The sequence below is a fragment of the Ascaphus truei genome, unplaced genomic scaffold (genome assembly GCF_040206685.1).
Source record: "Ascaphus truei isolate aAscTru1 unplaced genomic scaffold, aAscTru1.hap1 HAP1_SCAFFOLD_347, whole genome shotgun sequence".
In the NCBI taxonomy this organism is placed as follows: Eukaryota; Metazoa; Chordata; class Amphibia; order Anura; family Ascaphidae; genus Ascaphus; species Ascaphus truei.
This window is the reverse complement of record NW_027456475.1, coordinates 27,916-45,114: the sequence shown is the minus strand read 5'-3', so window position 1 is coordinate 45,114 and position 17,199 is coordinate 27,916. Positions and strand designations below refer to the sequence as shown.

The window sequence follows — 17,199 nt, the reverse complement described above, 5'->3', positions numbered from 1 at the left end:
ATTTTCCACCAGGGGGAGAGTGTAGCCAGGTCTCCCCAGCGCTACCACACCCCCCTCACCTGACTGCCGATCGCGGGGGCCGCCGCGTCCAATGGCGGCTCCGTTCGGCAGTGGCAGGGGAGAGGGCGGTCAGGTCCCGGCTCGGGGGTTGCCGGGGACGCGTGCGGCCGGTTGCCAAGGCCGCACGCGCATCTCAGGGCTCCCGGAGCCGGGCGGATAGGGCGCCGCCATTGCGCTTCAACTCGCGCATGCGCAGTGAGTCCCCGGCGGCCCAGTTAGCTCGCGCATGCGCAGGGAGGCTGCGAGAGACAGGGCAGAGTCGCGCATGCGCAGGGAGGCTGCGAGAGGCAGGGAGCAGTTGCGTGAGGGCAGGGAAGGCGCAGGAGAGTCGCGCGAGAGTAGGGGAAGTTAGTGAGAGGTTGTGGCGGCCATTACAGGTTTGTGTAGGCAGAGGGGAGGCACGCACGCGGCCTCAATGTTATTGTAGGGGCCTCGGGACTACAATTCCCATGAGGCATAGCGAGGCAGGCACCAGGTGCTTGATAGGAGCCAATAGGGCTGCAGGACTGCCCTGGAGGAAAGAGATACATTTTCCCGGGCTTTGCATGAGTCAAGTCAGTTGGAGCAGCGGAGCAGAAGGGGAAGGAAGGATGCAGGGAGTGAGTGCAACTCCTGCATCCAGATAGGTACCCTCACCCTCCAGGTAGGCCCCAACTCCCCACCAGGTTAGTGGGTAACTGATAAGGGACGGCCCCAGTTAGGGACTCTGCCCTTAGTGTGAGTGCTGTCTTGTCAGAGTCACAGCTATTAGTGCTGTGAGGTCTGACAGGCAGGCACTGTGTTTGTGCAGCACGGTTGCTGCACGGACCAAGTAAGTGGCTGTGCGTAGTGCAGGTAGCTAGTTATAGGGAGGATTAGGGACTAGGGTAGAGGTACACCCCAGGGCCCAGTTAGTCCCCTATGACACCAGAGGAAGCTGTATGGTATAGGGTTGGCCTTAGGACAGGGAATCCTTCACCATAGTTAGAGCAGCAAGAGGGTTGCTGTCTGATCGCGTGTTCAGAGACTGGGTTAAAGAAGCACTCCGGCTGGAGATTCCTTTCCTGTGGATGCAGAGGTGCACCCACTCCTGCAGAGAGCAGTGCAGCACGCCGTGGGATCACTGTGCGGTGTTGCAGAGCTCCAAGGATTTTCCTGACCAGGACTGGTCAGGTAGGTATTATATATATTAAGTGCACCACCGGGCCCCAACACAGGGAAGCGCTATCCCTCATACTCACACTGGTCTTTATTGCTATGGACACTCAAGAGACTGAGGGGAATGTGATGATGGACATGTGGGTGTGGGATGGTACACAGTTGTATTGATGCACTGTTATTGATATATTGTTTTGAAGTAAGGTGTTGTCATTGTTCATTCAGTAAACCTGTTATCCATAATACTGTGTATGTGGTTTCTGAGTGGGTTCCTATGTTAGGGTCATTCTACACGTCCATAGAATCCTACATAGGTGGAGGCGCTGAACGAAGATCCGTTCCAGAGGATTCACCCCAGGCTCTCATTAGCGGAGGCTCAGACTGCCTGTGAGCCTGCAGGTATACGCACCACACCGGTAACAATACATGTTCTACTCACCCACACTACATATGAGATTGGGTGGGGTGGAATACCCGTTACACACATACACGCCCAGAGAGGTAATACCGGTATACACATAAACGCACAGAGAGGTAATACCGGTATACACATACATGTCCAGAGAGGTAAAACCGGTATACACATACACGTCCAGAGAGGTAATACCGGTGTACACATACACGTCCAGAGAGGTAATACCGGTATACACATACAAGCCCAGAGAGGTAATACCGGTATACACATACACCCCCAGAGAGGTAATACCGGTATACACATACAAGCCCAGGGAGGAAATACCGGTATACACATACACGCCCAGAGAGTTAATACCTGTATACACGTACACGCCCAGAGAGTTAATACCTGTATACACATACATGTCCAGAGAGGTAATACTGGTATACACATACACGTCCAGAGAGGTAATACCGGTGTACACATACACGCCCACAGAGTTAATACCTGTAAACACATGCCCAGAGAGGTAATACCAGTATACACATACACACCCAGAGAGGTAATATCGGTATACAGATACACGCCCAGAGTGGTAATACGTGCATACACAGACACGCCAAGAGTAGTAATACCGGTATACACATACACGTCCAGAGAGGTAATACCGGTATACACATACTGTACACGCCCAGAGAGGTAATATGGTATACACATACAGGCCCAGAGAAGTTATACCGGTATACACAGAAACGCCCAGAGAGGTAATACCGGTATACACATATACGCCTAGAGAGGTAATACAGGCATACCCCGGTATAAGGACACTCACTTTAAGTACACTCACGAGTAAGGACATATCGCCCAATAGGCAAACGGCAGCTCGCGCATACACCTGTCAGCACATCCTGAACAACGTTCTGAACAGCAATACCAGCTCCCTACCTGTATCGAAGCTGTGCGCAAATGGAGAACTATAGAGCCTGTTACAAATGCGTTATTTACATCAGTTATGCACGTATATGATGATTGCCGTACAGTACATGCATCGATAAGTGGGGAAAAAGCAGTGCTTCACTTTAAGTACATTTTCGCTTTACATACGTGCTCCGCTCCCATTGCGTACGTTAATGCGGGGTATGCCTGTACCGTACACCTATACATGTCCAGAGAGGTAATACTGGTATACACATACACGCCCAGAGAGGTAATACCGGTATACACATAAACGCACAGAGAGGTAATACCGGTATACACATACATGTCCAGAGAGGTAATACCAGTATACACATAAACCCCCAGAGAGGTAATAACGGTATACACATACACGCCCAGAGAGGTTATTCCGGTATACACATAAACGCCCAGAGAGGTAATACCTGTATACACATACACGCCCAGAGAGGTAATACCGGTATACACATACAGTACACGCCCAGAGAGGTGATACCGGTATACACATACACGCCCAGAGAGGTAATACCGGTATACACATACACGCCAAGAAAGGTAATACCGGTATACACATACACGCCCAGAGAGGTAATACCGGTATACACATACACGCCCAGAGAGGTAATACCAGTATACACATAAACGCCCAGAGAGGTAATAACGGTATACACATACACGCCCAGAGAGGTATTACCGGTATACACATACACAGTGTTCGACAAACCTATACATTTGCTTGCCCCGGGCGAGTGGATTTAACCCCCGGGCGAGTAAATATTGGCCCAAGCAGAACACGTTTGGTACTAGGTGGCGAGTAGATTTTTTTGTGTGGCGAGTAGATTTTTTGGTGATTTGTCAACCACTGCACATACACATCCAGAGAGGTAATACCTTTATACACATACACCCCCAGAGAGGTAATACCGGCATACACATACACGTCCAGAGAGGTAATACCGGTATACACATACAAGCCCAGAGAGTTAATACCTGTATACACACACGCCCAGGGAGATAATACGATATACACATACACGCCCAGATAGGTAATACCGAAATACACATACACGCCCAGAAAGGTAATACCGGTTATACACATACATGTTCAGAGAGGTATACCAGTATGCACATACACGCCCAGAGATGTAATACCGGTATACACATACACACCCAGAGAGGTAATACCGATATACACATACATGCCCAGAGAAGTATACTGTACCAGTATACACATACACGCCCAGAGAGTTAATACCTGTATACACATACATGTCCCGAGAGGTAATACCGGTATATACATACACGCCCAGAGAGGTACATGCATCGATAAGTGGGGAAAAAGCAGTGCTTCACTTTAAGTACATTTTCGCTTTACATACGTGCTCTGCTCTCATTGCGTACGTTAATGCGGGGTATGCCTGTATCGTACACCTATACATGTCCAGAGAGGTAATACTGGTATACACATACACGCCCATGGCCTCGGTTAAGTTCACGGCCAATTGGCGTGGGAACTTCTGTTCTAGGGCACCTAGAAATAAAATTCCTTTTGCCCATAGATGTTAGGAACCCCCTCACTTGACCCCAACAGGGAAAAAACCACACCCCCTCCCCCCCCCGACAGTATAAGAATGAATGAAAAAACTACATGCATCAGTACTCTACTTTTAAAGCCTCTAAGGGTTGGGGGGGGGGTGGTGTGATTACACGCAGGCGCACTGAGGCTTTGTAGGTCGGCTATGGACAGATTAAGAACACAATGGCAATATTCAGAACATTAACGACTCTGTGGAGAGAGGGGGCTGGGTGGGCGCATTAAGCAGCAAGGGCTGAAGGATTAGTTGTGCTGCAGTTCAAAGAAATAACTGATTCCGTAGAGTACAGTACTGTAATTTCAAAAGGCAGTTCATCATAATCATAATAATTTGATCAATAAACCCCCAAATACAACCCCCAAATACAGTACATAAAAAGCAAGTCACTTTAACTCCCTGTGCCTCAGGCACCAAAAACAAACAGTAGATTGTTAGCTCCACCGGACAGGCAGGGACCTATGCCTGCAAAATGTATATGCAAAGCACCACGTATACTCTAAACAAAACCTCTCCTCTCTCAATGAAGTACTGTACTGTTCACAGAATGAGGAACAAGATACTGTACAGACAGAAAAAATTATATTTCTATATATATATATATATATATATATATATATATATATATATATATTATACAGTATATTACAGTATGTATTATTAATTAATATTTATATACATGTCCAAATGTTGAGGCTTACTGCACTGTTTTTTTACTGCCAGACCGCATAGCCGCAAGATCGGCAACATTGTCAAAAAAGAGCAATGATCGCGCAATTGGCGTGGGAACTAGGGTCTCGGTTAAGTTCACGGCCAATTGGCGTGGGAACTTCTGTTCTAGGGCACCTAGAAATAAAATTCCTTTTGCCCGTAGATGTTAGGAACCCCCTCACTTGACCCCAACAGGGTCCGACCAGTAATGGCGGCGAGAAAGGGTCACGCCGGCGAGGAGGGTCCTATCATTGACCGTAATGGCACAGAAAGCCGCGCTGCTTTGAAACGGCTAAGTCAGAATGAGCAGAAACCTGGAACCCAAAAAAAAATTATTTTAAATTTCTTTCTTTCTTTACATTTCTTTTTGGTCGGGTCACTCACTGCAATTTTACTATTAGTGCACGCGCACGCACAGACTGTGTACTGACGTACTGTAGGTTGAACCGCGAAGGTATTAGACTTCAAAAGACAACAGCTCACAAACGCCCCCATGAGTTTTTACACGGCATTGCAGTATTGCAGACAGCGAGAATAAAATGCTTAAATCATGGGCGCGAAAATAACGCAATTCACTCTGGGCGACACAAAACCGCACATAACCGGGATAATCTGAATTTCGCGGAGCTAGCCGAGTTAGAATAAACGTTGTCGCCACTGTATCAAATTCGAGAAGGGATTATCAAATGCGTTAACGTAAATAAAGCATCAAAGGTTTGGGGTGGGGGGGGGGTGGATGGGTGAGTCATGCGCAGTAATCATCAGCTAGCTCCCTTCCCAAAAAGGATTACAGAGACTCAAAGCCAACAATAGGAAAATAAATCAATGGTAGACACGCAGGCGCAGAGAGCTGATGCTCGGCTAGGGACGGATTAAAAACAAAATGACAAGCTTTAGAAACGGAATGGCTCTGTAGAGTTGTGGATAAGAAAGAGGTTCAAATCCTTGAGCGAGCCTTGTGTGTGTGCGTAGGGGAGGGGTGTACAGGGTACAAGTGCATGAAGGATTAGTTGTACTGCAGTTCGAAGAAATTACATATTTTCAAAAGGCAGGTCATCATAATAATTTGATCCCTACACCCCCAAATATATAAAAAGCACACAAATCAACCATGTGTAGTCAGTCAAACACTGCAGCACAGATTGAATATCGTAATGTCAAGATGGCTTAGGCAGGCTTGTAGAGAAAATTTAAATAAAAAATGAGGAGAAAAAAAAATATATATATTTTTTGGATCACTCACTCTTGAACTTCGCAAACAAGCAGTGGTGAGGTTACAGACGCATGCACAGTAATCATCAGCTATGCACTGTAGCAAGCAGGAATGTGATTGAAACCAGAAAGGCACACATTCAAAGGAATGGTGTGGAAGAGGTGTACTGTACTGTAGATAAGATAAGAAGTTGAAATACTGCAGTGCAGTGCAGTAAATTAGCCTGTGTGTGTGGGGGGGGAGGGGGGCGAGCGAGGGGAGAGCGCTGTACTGTATATGCCGAATTGTGATACTGTTACAGCACACGCCTATGCGTTTCAACAATTTTCAAATGAGACATACTGTATTGTACAGCGCTGCACATGCATGTATAAATATGCAAATTTACAATTACTGCGCGCGCACACGCAGACTGACGTACTGTAGGTTGAACTGCTAAAGTATTAGACTTTGAAGACAACAACTCGCGAACGCCCCCGAGTTTTTAGAAGGTATTGCAGTATTGCAGACAGTGCTAATAAAATGCTAATATTACGAGCGCTAAAATACAGCAAATATACTCAGGAAAAAAAAAATTACTGCATCTGCCCGCGGTTAACAAAGTTGCGCCGATGCGGCCGCCACTGTAATCTACTAATTAGGGGACTCATCCTCTTAGAAACCCCGGAATCATCAACGTGGGGATTACTGAACCATTTGTAGGTTTTGAGCAGGCTTTAAAATGCTACTTAGCCAGATTGTAATCTTGCCACATTAAAAATGGCACCGCACACCCATCCTACATTGTTTTTGAAATGCTTCTGTGCCATATTGCGTATAATCCCGCCCACGACGCAATCATCTCGCGTTGCTGCGCTCACCCGACTCAATATAGCGCCAGCAGCATGTCACTTCTCTGCCTCAAAAGGGGCCACCACCCGGCGCATGCGCACAAACAGCCCCAGGTCTGTTTCCCTTCGTAATAAAGTATCAGAAAAACAAAAACGAGGTTCTCTCCTCCTCTCATTGGTCGATTAGTAGTCCGGACACGTGTTGCCCCCACGGAAATCTTTAGTTGCGATCTGGCATCCGAAGAAGGCAGGGACTCAGCGGTGCGTGAGAAATTAATCTATATTATTATCATATATATATATATTTATATATATATAGCAAGGACTTACTAGTGGAGTGCCGGCTATCACATGTGTTGTGTGTGTGTGTGTGTTTATGTATATAAAATATATATATATATATATATATATATATACATACACCCCCCACATCTCTTTCCACCCATCTCCTCCTGCTCTGCGGAGCGAGCGTGAGAAATGAATATATTATTATCAGTATTGTATTGTATGTCTTTATTTATATAGTACCATAAATGTACATAGGGCTGCACAGTAGTAATACATGTTGTAATCATATAAATAACAAATAATATATATAACAGGTCATGGGAATAAGTACTTCAGACATAAAAGAAATATTAAGGAAGAGGAGTCCCTGCTCCGAGGAGCTTTCAATCTAATTGTATTATATACTATATATATATATATATATCCCATCTCCTGCGTCTTTCCCTCTCCTCCCTCTCTCCCCCCATCTCCTCCTGCTCTGCGGAGCGTGATAAATGAATCTATATTATTATCATCAGTATTATATATATATATATCCCTCTCTCCCCCATCTCCTACCTCCCCTCCTCCCTCTCTCCCTTCACTCCCCCCTCCTCTAACTACCCCTACTCCCTTTCCCTGAGGGCTGAAACGCGTAAGAGGATCCATCAGCAGTACACTGTTGTTCAATAAACTTCTTTAGTCACCACCTTGGCCGTCCTCCTTTGCTTTACGGCTGTGCTCCGTTTCTGTCTCCTGTTGGAGAGATTTCCTGTATTTCATTGCCGGACAGCACGCCGGGCGGCTGCAGCGTTCTTGGATGACAACACCGCCGGTCATGTGACCGCCCTCCGCGACGGTGCAGTTGCGGGAGGGTTGGCGGTGCAACGCGGTTCATTTGGAGACACAGCCTGCATAACAGTGAGTTGTACCAGAGCAATACATTTAGTGCCCAAGGCTGGGCCAGTTGCAGAGAGAGTACAGATACCATTTGACACTGTGTTCTTACTTATCTCATGACAGCCGATGGACCAGCCGTGCTGAGGCGTGCGGACGCTCCGCGCTGAGCCCCTGCATCCTCAATGAGGATGCCTTGAGAGGGGGCTCACGCGAGCGTCCGCAGGCGTGCTGAAGAGTTGGAGGTTTCAGCCGAGCGCCAAGCTGTTTTTCAGCGCGCTGTCGGCTGAAAACCTCCAATCACAGCACAGCAGTGTCAACGTCACGGCGCCGTGACATTGACGTCAGTGCGGCGCGGGCGATTGGCCCAGCGACGTCACTGCCCTGCCTCCAACCACCTCCCCCCGGCTCCCCCCGCGCACGCTGGCTCGCCTGCAAGTCCGTGCAATCGCGCTGACTGAAGCAGGCGAGCCTCAGCGTTAGCGCGCCTCCGCTCTCCCCACCCCTGTATGGCCCGGGCCATACAGTACGCAGCGGCTGCTATGCTATTTTCTGATGTACCTGATGGGTTAGCTTTGTTTACCTGATTTAAATCCCCACTCTATCCCCCCTACTCCCACACTCCCCCTCTTCTCTCTCTCCTCCCTCTCTCCCCCACCCTCCCTGTTTTCCCCCTGCCTCCCTAACCCATCTATACCCTCTATCCCACTCCCTCCTCACTCTATCCACGCCCCCTCCTCCCTTTCCCCACACCCTCATCTCCCATTCCTCACTCCCACCTCCTCCTCCCTCATTTCCCTCACTTTCTTCCCCCTCACCCCTGACTTCCTCTCCCCTCCCCTCCCTAAGGCCGCGTCCATGGATAGTGCTTGCGGGCGGAGGCGCGCTGAGGCTGAGGGAAAGAGGGTGCTTTCCCTGGCCTTAGGCAGCGCACCGTCCGGGGGCGTGTCGGCGGGCGGGCCAGTGACGTCACGGAGCTGGTTCGCCCTCATTGGGCGAACCGCTCACGTGACCGGCCCTGCACTCCGGCAAGCGCGTAAATTAAAATTTTTGCTAAGACCTACGCTTCCGCGCGCTTGCGGAAGCGTAGGCGAGCACCTACTAAAGCCACTCTCATTGAGGCTGTAGGGGCTCAGTGCCGAGCGTAAGCGCGCCTCTGCCTGCCAGCACTAACCATGGACGCAGCCTAACTCACCCCTCGTCTCTCTCCCCCCATCCTCCCTCTCTCCCCCCATCCTCCCTCCCATCCTCCCTCTCTCCCCCCCATCCTCCCTCCTCCTTTCCCCCCTCCTTCCTCTCCCTCTTAACCCCCCATATCTCCCTCCTCTCCCCCCTTCCCCCCCCCTCCGTCTCTCTCCCCCTCCCTCTCTCTTTCCTCCCTCACTCTTCTTCCCCCCCTCTCTCTGCCCCCCTGATGAATACTGGAGATGGCCACCCCTCCTCTAGTAACTCAATAGAAACTCGCTAGGGAAATGTTTGGGAAATGCTAGGATGTAGAGACCACACTAACCATTCACCAGTTATATACCTAGGTAATGGTGATCATTGCTAATTGGGACTCATAATTCTACATTACAAAGGACACAGTCTACAAATTAAACTAATTATTACAAACAAGGGATTTGTTATTTTAAATTTAAATATAAAAGTAAATGTATAAAGGACCCAGCATACAAGCATGTAAATTAGGGTAAATTAGCATACTAAGTAGGAAACACAGCATTACAAATTGGGAGCTCATTATAATACTGTACAATATAAAGGACTGAACAGCCACTGGATAAATGACCCAGCCTATTAATGAAGGGTTATGTAGTCTACTAATTAATACACTCAGCATCTTAAATTCATTATCCTACAATATAAAGGACCCAAAAAACAATGGATACATGATGCAGTCTACTAAAGAATGGTTAGTGCACTAATTAAGTTGCAACAAATTAGGTACTCATTAACTTACCATATAAAAGGACACACACGCTACTTGAAGTTTCTATTAATCTACTAATTAATAAATCACCTTACAAAACTCATTATTACAATTATAAAAGGACATCTAGTCATTGAATACAAGACCTACTGTAACCAGTTTAGAAACAACGTAATTATTATAAAACGCATTACTAATATTATAAAGAACACGCAGGAGACTGCTTAATTAGTCTCTTACAATACTCATTAGTAAATAAAGGATCAAATCAATTAATGAATTAAAACCCATGATCAATCCAATGAAAACACTGCTTAATTATTAGAAAACTCTTCAAACATATAAAGAACATCCAGTCTATTAAGATTAAGAGGTCAAATAAGATACTGCTTACATGAATTCTATTACAAAAGTCTTTATTCAAAATATAAAGGAAGCACAGTCATTGAATAAGGGAGCCAGCCTATCCATGAATGGATAATTAATTAAGAGTTGACTTAATCTACTAATTAGGGGACTCATCCTCTTAGAAACCCCGGAATCATCAACGTGGGGATTACTGAACCATTTGTAGGTTTTGAGCGGGCTTTAAAATGCTACTTAGCCAGATTGTAATCTTGCCACATTAAAAATGGCACCGCACACCCATCCTACATTGTTTTTGCAATTCTTCTGTGCCATATTGCGGAAGATCCCGCCCACCCCGCAATCATCTCGCGTTGCTGCGCTCACCCGACTCAATATAGCGCCAGCAGCATGTCACCTCTCTGCCTCAAAAGAGGCCACCGCCCGGCGCATGCGCACATGCAGCATCCCTTCGTAATAAAGTATCAGAAAAACAAACACGAGGTTCTCTCCTCCTCCTCTCATTGGCCGATTAGTAGTCCGGACACGTGTTGCCCTCCCACGGAAATCTTTAGTTGCGATCTGAAATCCGAAGAAGGTTTAGCGGTGCGTGAGAAATTAATCTATATTATTATCATATATATATATTTTTATATATATATATATATATATATATATTATATTATATATATAGCAAGGACTTACTAGTGGAGTGCCGGCTATCACATGTGTTGTGTGTGTGTGTATAATATATATATATATATATACACACACACACACACACACACACACACACACACCCCCCCCCCCCCCCCCACCTCTTTCCACCCATCTCCTCCTGCTCTGCGGAGCGAGCGTGAGAAATGAATATATTATTATCAGGATTGTATTGTATGTCTTTATTTATATAGTACCATAAATGTACATAGGGCTGCACAGTAGTAATACATGTTGTAATCATATAAATAACAAATAATATATATAACAGGTCATGGGAATAAGTACTTCAGACATAAAAGAAACATTAAGGAAGAGGAGTCCCTGCTTCGAGGAGCTTACAATCTAATTGTATTATATACTATATATATATCCCCATCTCCTGCGTCTTTCCCTCTCCTCCCTCTCTCCCCCCATCTCCTCCTGCTCTGCGGAGCGTGATAAATGAATCTATTATCTCCCCCCACTCTCCTCCCTCTCCGCCCCACCTCTTTCCTCACTCCCACTCCCTCTATCCACCCCTCCTCCCACCCTCCCTCTCTGCCCACTCCTCCCTCTCTCCCCCTCCTCCCTTTCCTCACTCCTTCATCACCCATCCCTCCCTCCCACCTTTCCTCCCTCTCTTCCCTCTCACCCCATCCTCCCTCTTCCCTTTCCTCTCTAACTCGCCCCTCACCCCTCCACCCACGTCTCTCTCCCCCCCATCCGCCCTCTTTTCCCCTCATCTCCTCCCCCCCACTCCCTCACTTACCCCCTTCTCCCTCCCTCCCCTTCTCCCTCTCCCCTCCTCTCTCCCCACCTCCCTCTCCCAGTTCTCCCTTTCCCCCCTCTTGCCTCTACTCCTATCCTTCCCTCACTCTCCCCCTCCTCCCTCTCTACCCCTCTCCTCCCACCCTCCCCCTCTGCCCCTCCTCCCTCTCTCCCCCCTTCCTCCCCCTATCCCCCCACTCTTCTCTTTCTCCACACCCATCTCTTCCCTCATTCCCCCTCATACCCCATCTCTTCCCTCACTCCCCCTATCTCCCCCTCTGCCCTCTCCTCCCCCTCTCTCCCCATCCTACCTCTCCCCCTTCCTCCCTAACTCCCCATCTCTTCCCCCTCCTCCTCTCTCCCCCCTCCTCCCTTCCCCCCCTCCTCTCTCCCCCAACTCCCTCTCTTCCCCCTCTCTCCCCCCTTTCCTCACTCTAATCTCCTCCCTTCCCCCTCCTCCCTCTCCTCCCTCCCTCTCTCCCCCCTCCTCCATCTCTCATTCCCCCTCCCTCCTCCGTCTCTTTCCTCCCTCACTCTTCTCCCCTCCCTCCTCTCTCTTCCCTCCTCCCTCTCTCCTCATCCCCTTCTCCCTCTACCCCCTGTCCTCCCCCTCTCTACCTCCTTCATCTCCGCCTCACCCCCATTCCTCCTCTCCCCCTCCTTCCCCCCTGACTCCTCCCTCTTTAGCCCCCTTCTCATTCTCCACCCTTCTCCCTTTCTCTCCCCCCCTCCTTCCCCTCTCATCTGCCTACTGTATCTCCCCACGCCTCTTCCCCTCTCTTCCCACCTCCTTGCTTTCTCCTACCATCTCCTCACTCTCCTTCCCCTCCTTCCTGAAATAAGCAATGATCCACATAAAAACGGATCACCGTTACCTCACTACTTTACCAAGGTGAGGCATGTTACTGCTTATAACAGCTGAGAGATCTTATGCTTTTACTGTGCATCATTGCTTATTGAATTTTTTTCATTCATATGTGCAGGAATTTCTAAACATGATGAGACCTGAGTCATCAAACCCGGACCTCTTAAAATCTGGTAAGTAGAGAGACGCTCTGCGGGGGGAGGAGAGAGACGAAGCAATGCTCTCCGGGGAGGGGGAAGAAGTGATGCTCTGCGAGGGTGGGGGAAGAGGAAGCGATTCTCTGCAAGGGGGGCTACGAAACGATACTCTGCAGAAGGGGAGACAAAGTGATACTCTGCGAGGAGGATGAAATGATGCTCTGCATGTGTGGGGGACAATGCAATGCTCTGCGGGGTTGAGGGAAACCAAGCGATGCACTGCAGGTCTTTGACATGTAATGTACTGAGCCTATTTCTCTCATTCCCCCTCTTTCCTTCTCTCCTTTCTCTTTCCCCACCCTCGGCCTCTCTTACCGCCTCACTGCTTCCCCTCTTTTTCCTCCCTTCCCCTCTTCTCTCCCTCCCCTCTCTCTTCTCTTCCCCTCCATCTCTTTCTGTCTACTCCTCACCTTACCCCCTTCTCCCCCTCCATTCCCCCCCACTCTCCCCTTCCTTTCCCCTCCTTTCACCTTACCCCCCTCCTCATCTCCTTCCTTTCCCCCCTTTCCTCCCCCTCCTTTCCTTCCTTTCCCCTCTCCTCTCCCCCTTTCCCCCTCACCCATCTCCCCTTTTACCCCCCTCCTCCCTTTCCCCTTCTCTGCCCCCTTTACTCCCCCCCTTCCTTTCCCGTCTCCCTTCTTTCCTCCCCCCTCCTCTCCCCCCACCCTCTGCCTCCTTTCCCCCCACCCTCTGCCTCCTTTCCTCCCTCCTCTTTCCCTTTCCTTCCTCATCTGCCCCCCCTCTTCCGTTTCCCCCCCTTCTTCCCTTCCTCTCTTTCCTCTGCCCTTCTCATCCTCCCCATCCCCTCTCCCTCCTTTCACCCTTCTTTCCTGTCCCCCCTCCCCCTCTCAGGTCCGAGGAGAGAGAGGAGGTTTCGCCCGGGCAAGAAGGCACTGATGGAGATACGCAAGTATCAAAAAAACGGCAAACTACTAATTGAGAGGGCCCCGTTCTCTCGGCTCGTGAGTGGGGGTGTGTGTGGGAGGGGTTCGGCACTAAGGGAGAGGAGAACACGGGGTGGGGGGTAGACATGTACAGGGAGCTCAGTGCTGTTTCCCTGTGTAGGTGAGAGAGAGGGGTGAGGGCAGTATTAGGCATGTATAGAGAGCACAACATTGTTTTCTATGCAGGTTAGAGAGAAGAGAGCTGGGGGGTGAGGGAGGGCAGTGTTGGGCATGTACAGAGAGCTCAGCGCTGTGTCCCGTGCAGATGCGGGGGAGGGTGCTTAGGCATGCACAGAACTTAGTCCTATATCCCGTGCAGGTGAGTGAGAAGGGGGTGAGGGAGGGCAAGGGCAGGTGGTGGGAGAACTGGAGGGGTGAGGATGAGTGGGGGAGTGTTAATGAGGGACAACTTGGGTGTGGTGTGAGGGAGAGCGGGGGGATAAAGAATGGAGGGGTAAGGCATGTACAGAGAGCTCAGCCCTGTGTCCCGTGCAGGTGAGAGAGAGAAGAGCATAAGAGAGTGCAGGGGTGTATGCGGGAGAGTGGGGGTGTGATGGAGATCAGGGGGGTATGAGGGAGAGTGAGGGGGTGGTAGGGAGAGCGGGGGGATGAGAGAGCAGGGGGGGGAGGATGCAGGATAAGTCATGTATAAAGAGCTGAGCCCTGTGTCCTGTGCAGGCAGAGAGAGGAGAGTAGGGGGTGTGGGGGTGAGGGAGAGGAGCAATGGGGGGGGGGAGGCAAGAGAGCGGGGGTTGGGGTGAGGGAGAATGGGGTGGTGAGGGAGGTTGGGGTACGACATGTACAGAGAGCTTAGAGCTGTCTCCTATGCAGGTGTGAAAGAGCACGGGGGGGTGTTAGGCATGGAGAGAGTTCAGCGCTGTGTCCTGTGCAGGTTAGAGAGAGACAGCGGGGAGGTGGGTTAAGGGACGGTGGGGGTAGACATGTATAGTGGACTGGGTGCTATGTCCCGTGCAGGCAGGAGTGAGGGGAGCAGGGGTGTGAGGGGGAATGGGGGGAGGGGGGTGTAATGGAGAGCAGGGGGTGAGGGAGAGTGGGGAGGGGGTGAAGAGAGCAGGTGGGTGAGGGAGGTCGGGTTTGGCATGTACAGAGAGCTAAGTGCTGAATCCCGTGTATGTGAGAGGGGAGTGGGGGATGAGGCAGGGCAGGGTTAGGCATGTACAGAGAGCGCCGGGCACAGTGTCCCATGCAGGTTAGAGATTGGTGGTGTGAAGGAACACGGGGGAAGTGGTGTGGGGGGGAATGATGGGGGTGTGAGGGAGAGCGGAGGCGGTGTGATGGAGAGTGGAAGGGATGTGAGGGAGTGCGGGGGGTGAGGTGTGAGGGAGAGCAGAGGGTTGGAGGAGAGTGGGGTGGTGCGGGAGAGTGGAGGGGATGTGAAGGAGAGCATAGGTGGTGTGAGGGAGAGTGGAGGGGGAATGAGGGAGATCAGGGATGTGTGAGGGAGAGCGCAGGGGTGTGAGGGAGAACGCAGGGGAGGAGGGGGGCCGGGTGAGGCGTGTACAGACAGCTTAGCGCTGTGTCCCATGGAAGTGACAGAGAAATGAGCGGGGGAGGGCGGGATTAGGCATGTATAGAGATCTCAGCACTGTGTCCCATGCAGATGAGAGATAGGATAGCGGTGGGGGATGTATGAGGGAGAGTGGGAGGGGGTTGGGACTTGGGGGTGGGGTGAATAAGAGCCGGGGTGGGGGGGAGGGACGGCGGGGTTAGGCATGTACAGTGCTAGCGCTGTGCCCCGTACATGTGAAATATAGAAGGGGGGGGGGGGTGAGGGAGGTCAGGGTTAGGAATGTAATGGGAGCTCTGAGCTGTGTCCCGTACAGGTGATAGGATAGCGGTGGGGGGCGTATGATGGGGGGGAGGGGATGAAGGAGAGCGGGAGGGGGTAAGGGAGAGTGGAGGGTGGGGTGAATGAGAGCAGGGGGGGTGAAGGACTGCGGTGTTAAGCATGCACAGAGAGCTCAGTACTGCGACCCGTGCAGGTGAGAGATAGGATAGAGGTGTGGGGGGGGTGTATGATGGAGATCGGGGGGGTGGTGAAGGAGAGCGGGAGGGGTAAGGGAGAGTGGGGGGGGTGAATGAGAGTGGGGGGCGTGAAGGCCAGCGGTGTTAGGCATGCACAGAGAGCTCAGCACTGTGCCCTGTACATGTGAAAGAGAGAGGTGGGGGGGGCTGATGAGGGAGAGCAGGATTAGGCATGTACAGAGAGCTCAGTGTCGTGTCTTGTGCAGGTGAGAGAGATATGTGTGAAATTGAAACCACAGCTGGAGTTGCGCTGGCAGGCTGAGGCTCTGCTTGCCCTTCAGGAGGTTAGTTCACACGCTCGCTTTCCCCCCTAAACATACTTGCACTCCTCCCCCACCCTCCTTCCCCCACACACACTCATTCCCCCCGCACACGCTTACGTTCTCCCCAGCCCACACTCACTCTCCTTTTCCCCCCGCATATGTTCGCTTTCCCTCCCACATGCGCTCGCTCTCCCCCACTCTGGCTCTCTCTCCCCTGCACACACTTTTGCTCCCTCTTCTCTTTCTCCATCCTCTCTCCCCTCTAACCTCGCTTCTCTTACTCTCTCCATGCTCCTCTCTCGCCTCTCTCTTTTGCTCCATCTTTCTTGTGCTCTCTCCCCCTCTATCACTCTCCCACCCCCAATCCATCTCTCTCTTTCCTTTCTCTCCCTCACTCACTCTCCCCCCTCTCTCTCAGGCAGCAGAAGCGTACATAGTGAGCCTGTTTCAGGACTCAGGCCTGTGCAGTGCACACAGCAAAGGGGCCACACTACGTGTCGAGGATTTGAAGCTTTGCAGGCGCATCAGAGGAGAAAGGGATGCATGAGGAACCCACCCTGGCGATAGGAGCAATTTATGTTAAAATTTTTTTCTCTCTCTTCCACTTCTGCCCCTCTCTCTTCGACTTTCCCCCTCTTTCTTCCCTCCCACCCTTCTCTCTTCCATCCCCCTCTGTCCCTTTCTCTTCCACCCCTCCCCTCACAACACGTTTTATAAAAGTTACTGTTTTTTTTGACAAAACGTCTCCGGTGTTTTACTGTGCACACATCTTTACCCCAGTCTCCTTTCTTGCCCCTCCCCCTTCCCATCTTTCCCGCAACCCTCTCCATCTCTCTCACCCCTCTTCTTTCTACCCCAGCACTCTCTCTTCTCCCCTCTCTGTCCCTTCTCTCCCCCCACACCCCTCTCCTCTATTCCCCAGCACTCTCTCTGTCCCGTTTTCCCCCTCTCCTCTCTCCCCTCTCTTCCCCCACCCCTCTCTCTTCCCCCCTTATGTCTGTCCCCCATTTCCTCTCTTTGCCCCCCCTTTCTTTCCGCATCTCCCTTCCATCCACCTCTCTCTTCCCCCCACCCCTCGCTTCCC

At 50.5% G+C, this 17,199-nt stretch overlaps 1 protein-coding gene across 1 annotated transcript; it reads left to right on the top strand.

Annotated features, from left to right (window-relative positions):
• The first annotated feature begins 10,809 nt into the window (after nt 1-10,809).
• Nucleotides 10,810-16,812, top strand: LOC142483635 (histone H3-like centromeric protein A). Its single transcript, XM_075583652.1, has 5 exons — nt 10,810-10,939; nt 12,784-12,838; nt 13,715-13,824; nt 16,059-16,136; nt 16,534-16,812. The coding sequence occupies exons 2-5, from the start codon at nt 12,796-12,798 to the stop codon at nt 16,660-16,662; spliced, it is 360 nt and encodes a 119-aa protein (XP_075439767.1). The 5' UTR covers nt 10,810-10,939; nt 12,784-12,795; the 3' UTR covers nt 16,663-16,812.
• Nucleotides 16,813-17,199: the final 387 nt, after the last annotated feature.

Excerpts from the sequence above, each read along its gene's own strand:
- LOC142483635 (XM_075583652.1), top strand. The coding sequence starts at position 12,796 with ATGATGAGACCTGAGTCATCAAACCCGGACCTCTTAAAATCTG. Across the intron at positions 12,839-13,714 it reads CCCGGACCTCTTAAAATCTG|GTCCGAGGAGAGAGAGGAGG; the intron begins GTAAGTAGAGAG and ends TCCCCCTCTCAG. Across the intron at positions 16,137-16,533 it reads CTCTGCTTGCCCTTCAGGAG|GCAGCAGAAGCGTACATAGT; the intron begins GTTAGTTCACAC and ends CCTCTCTCTCAG.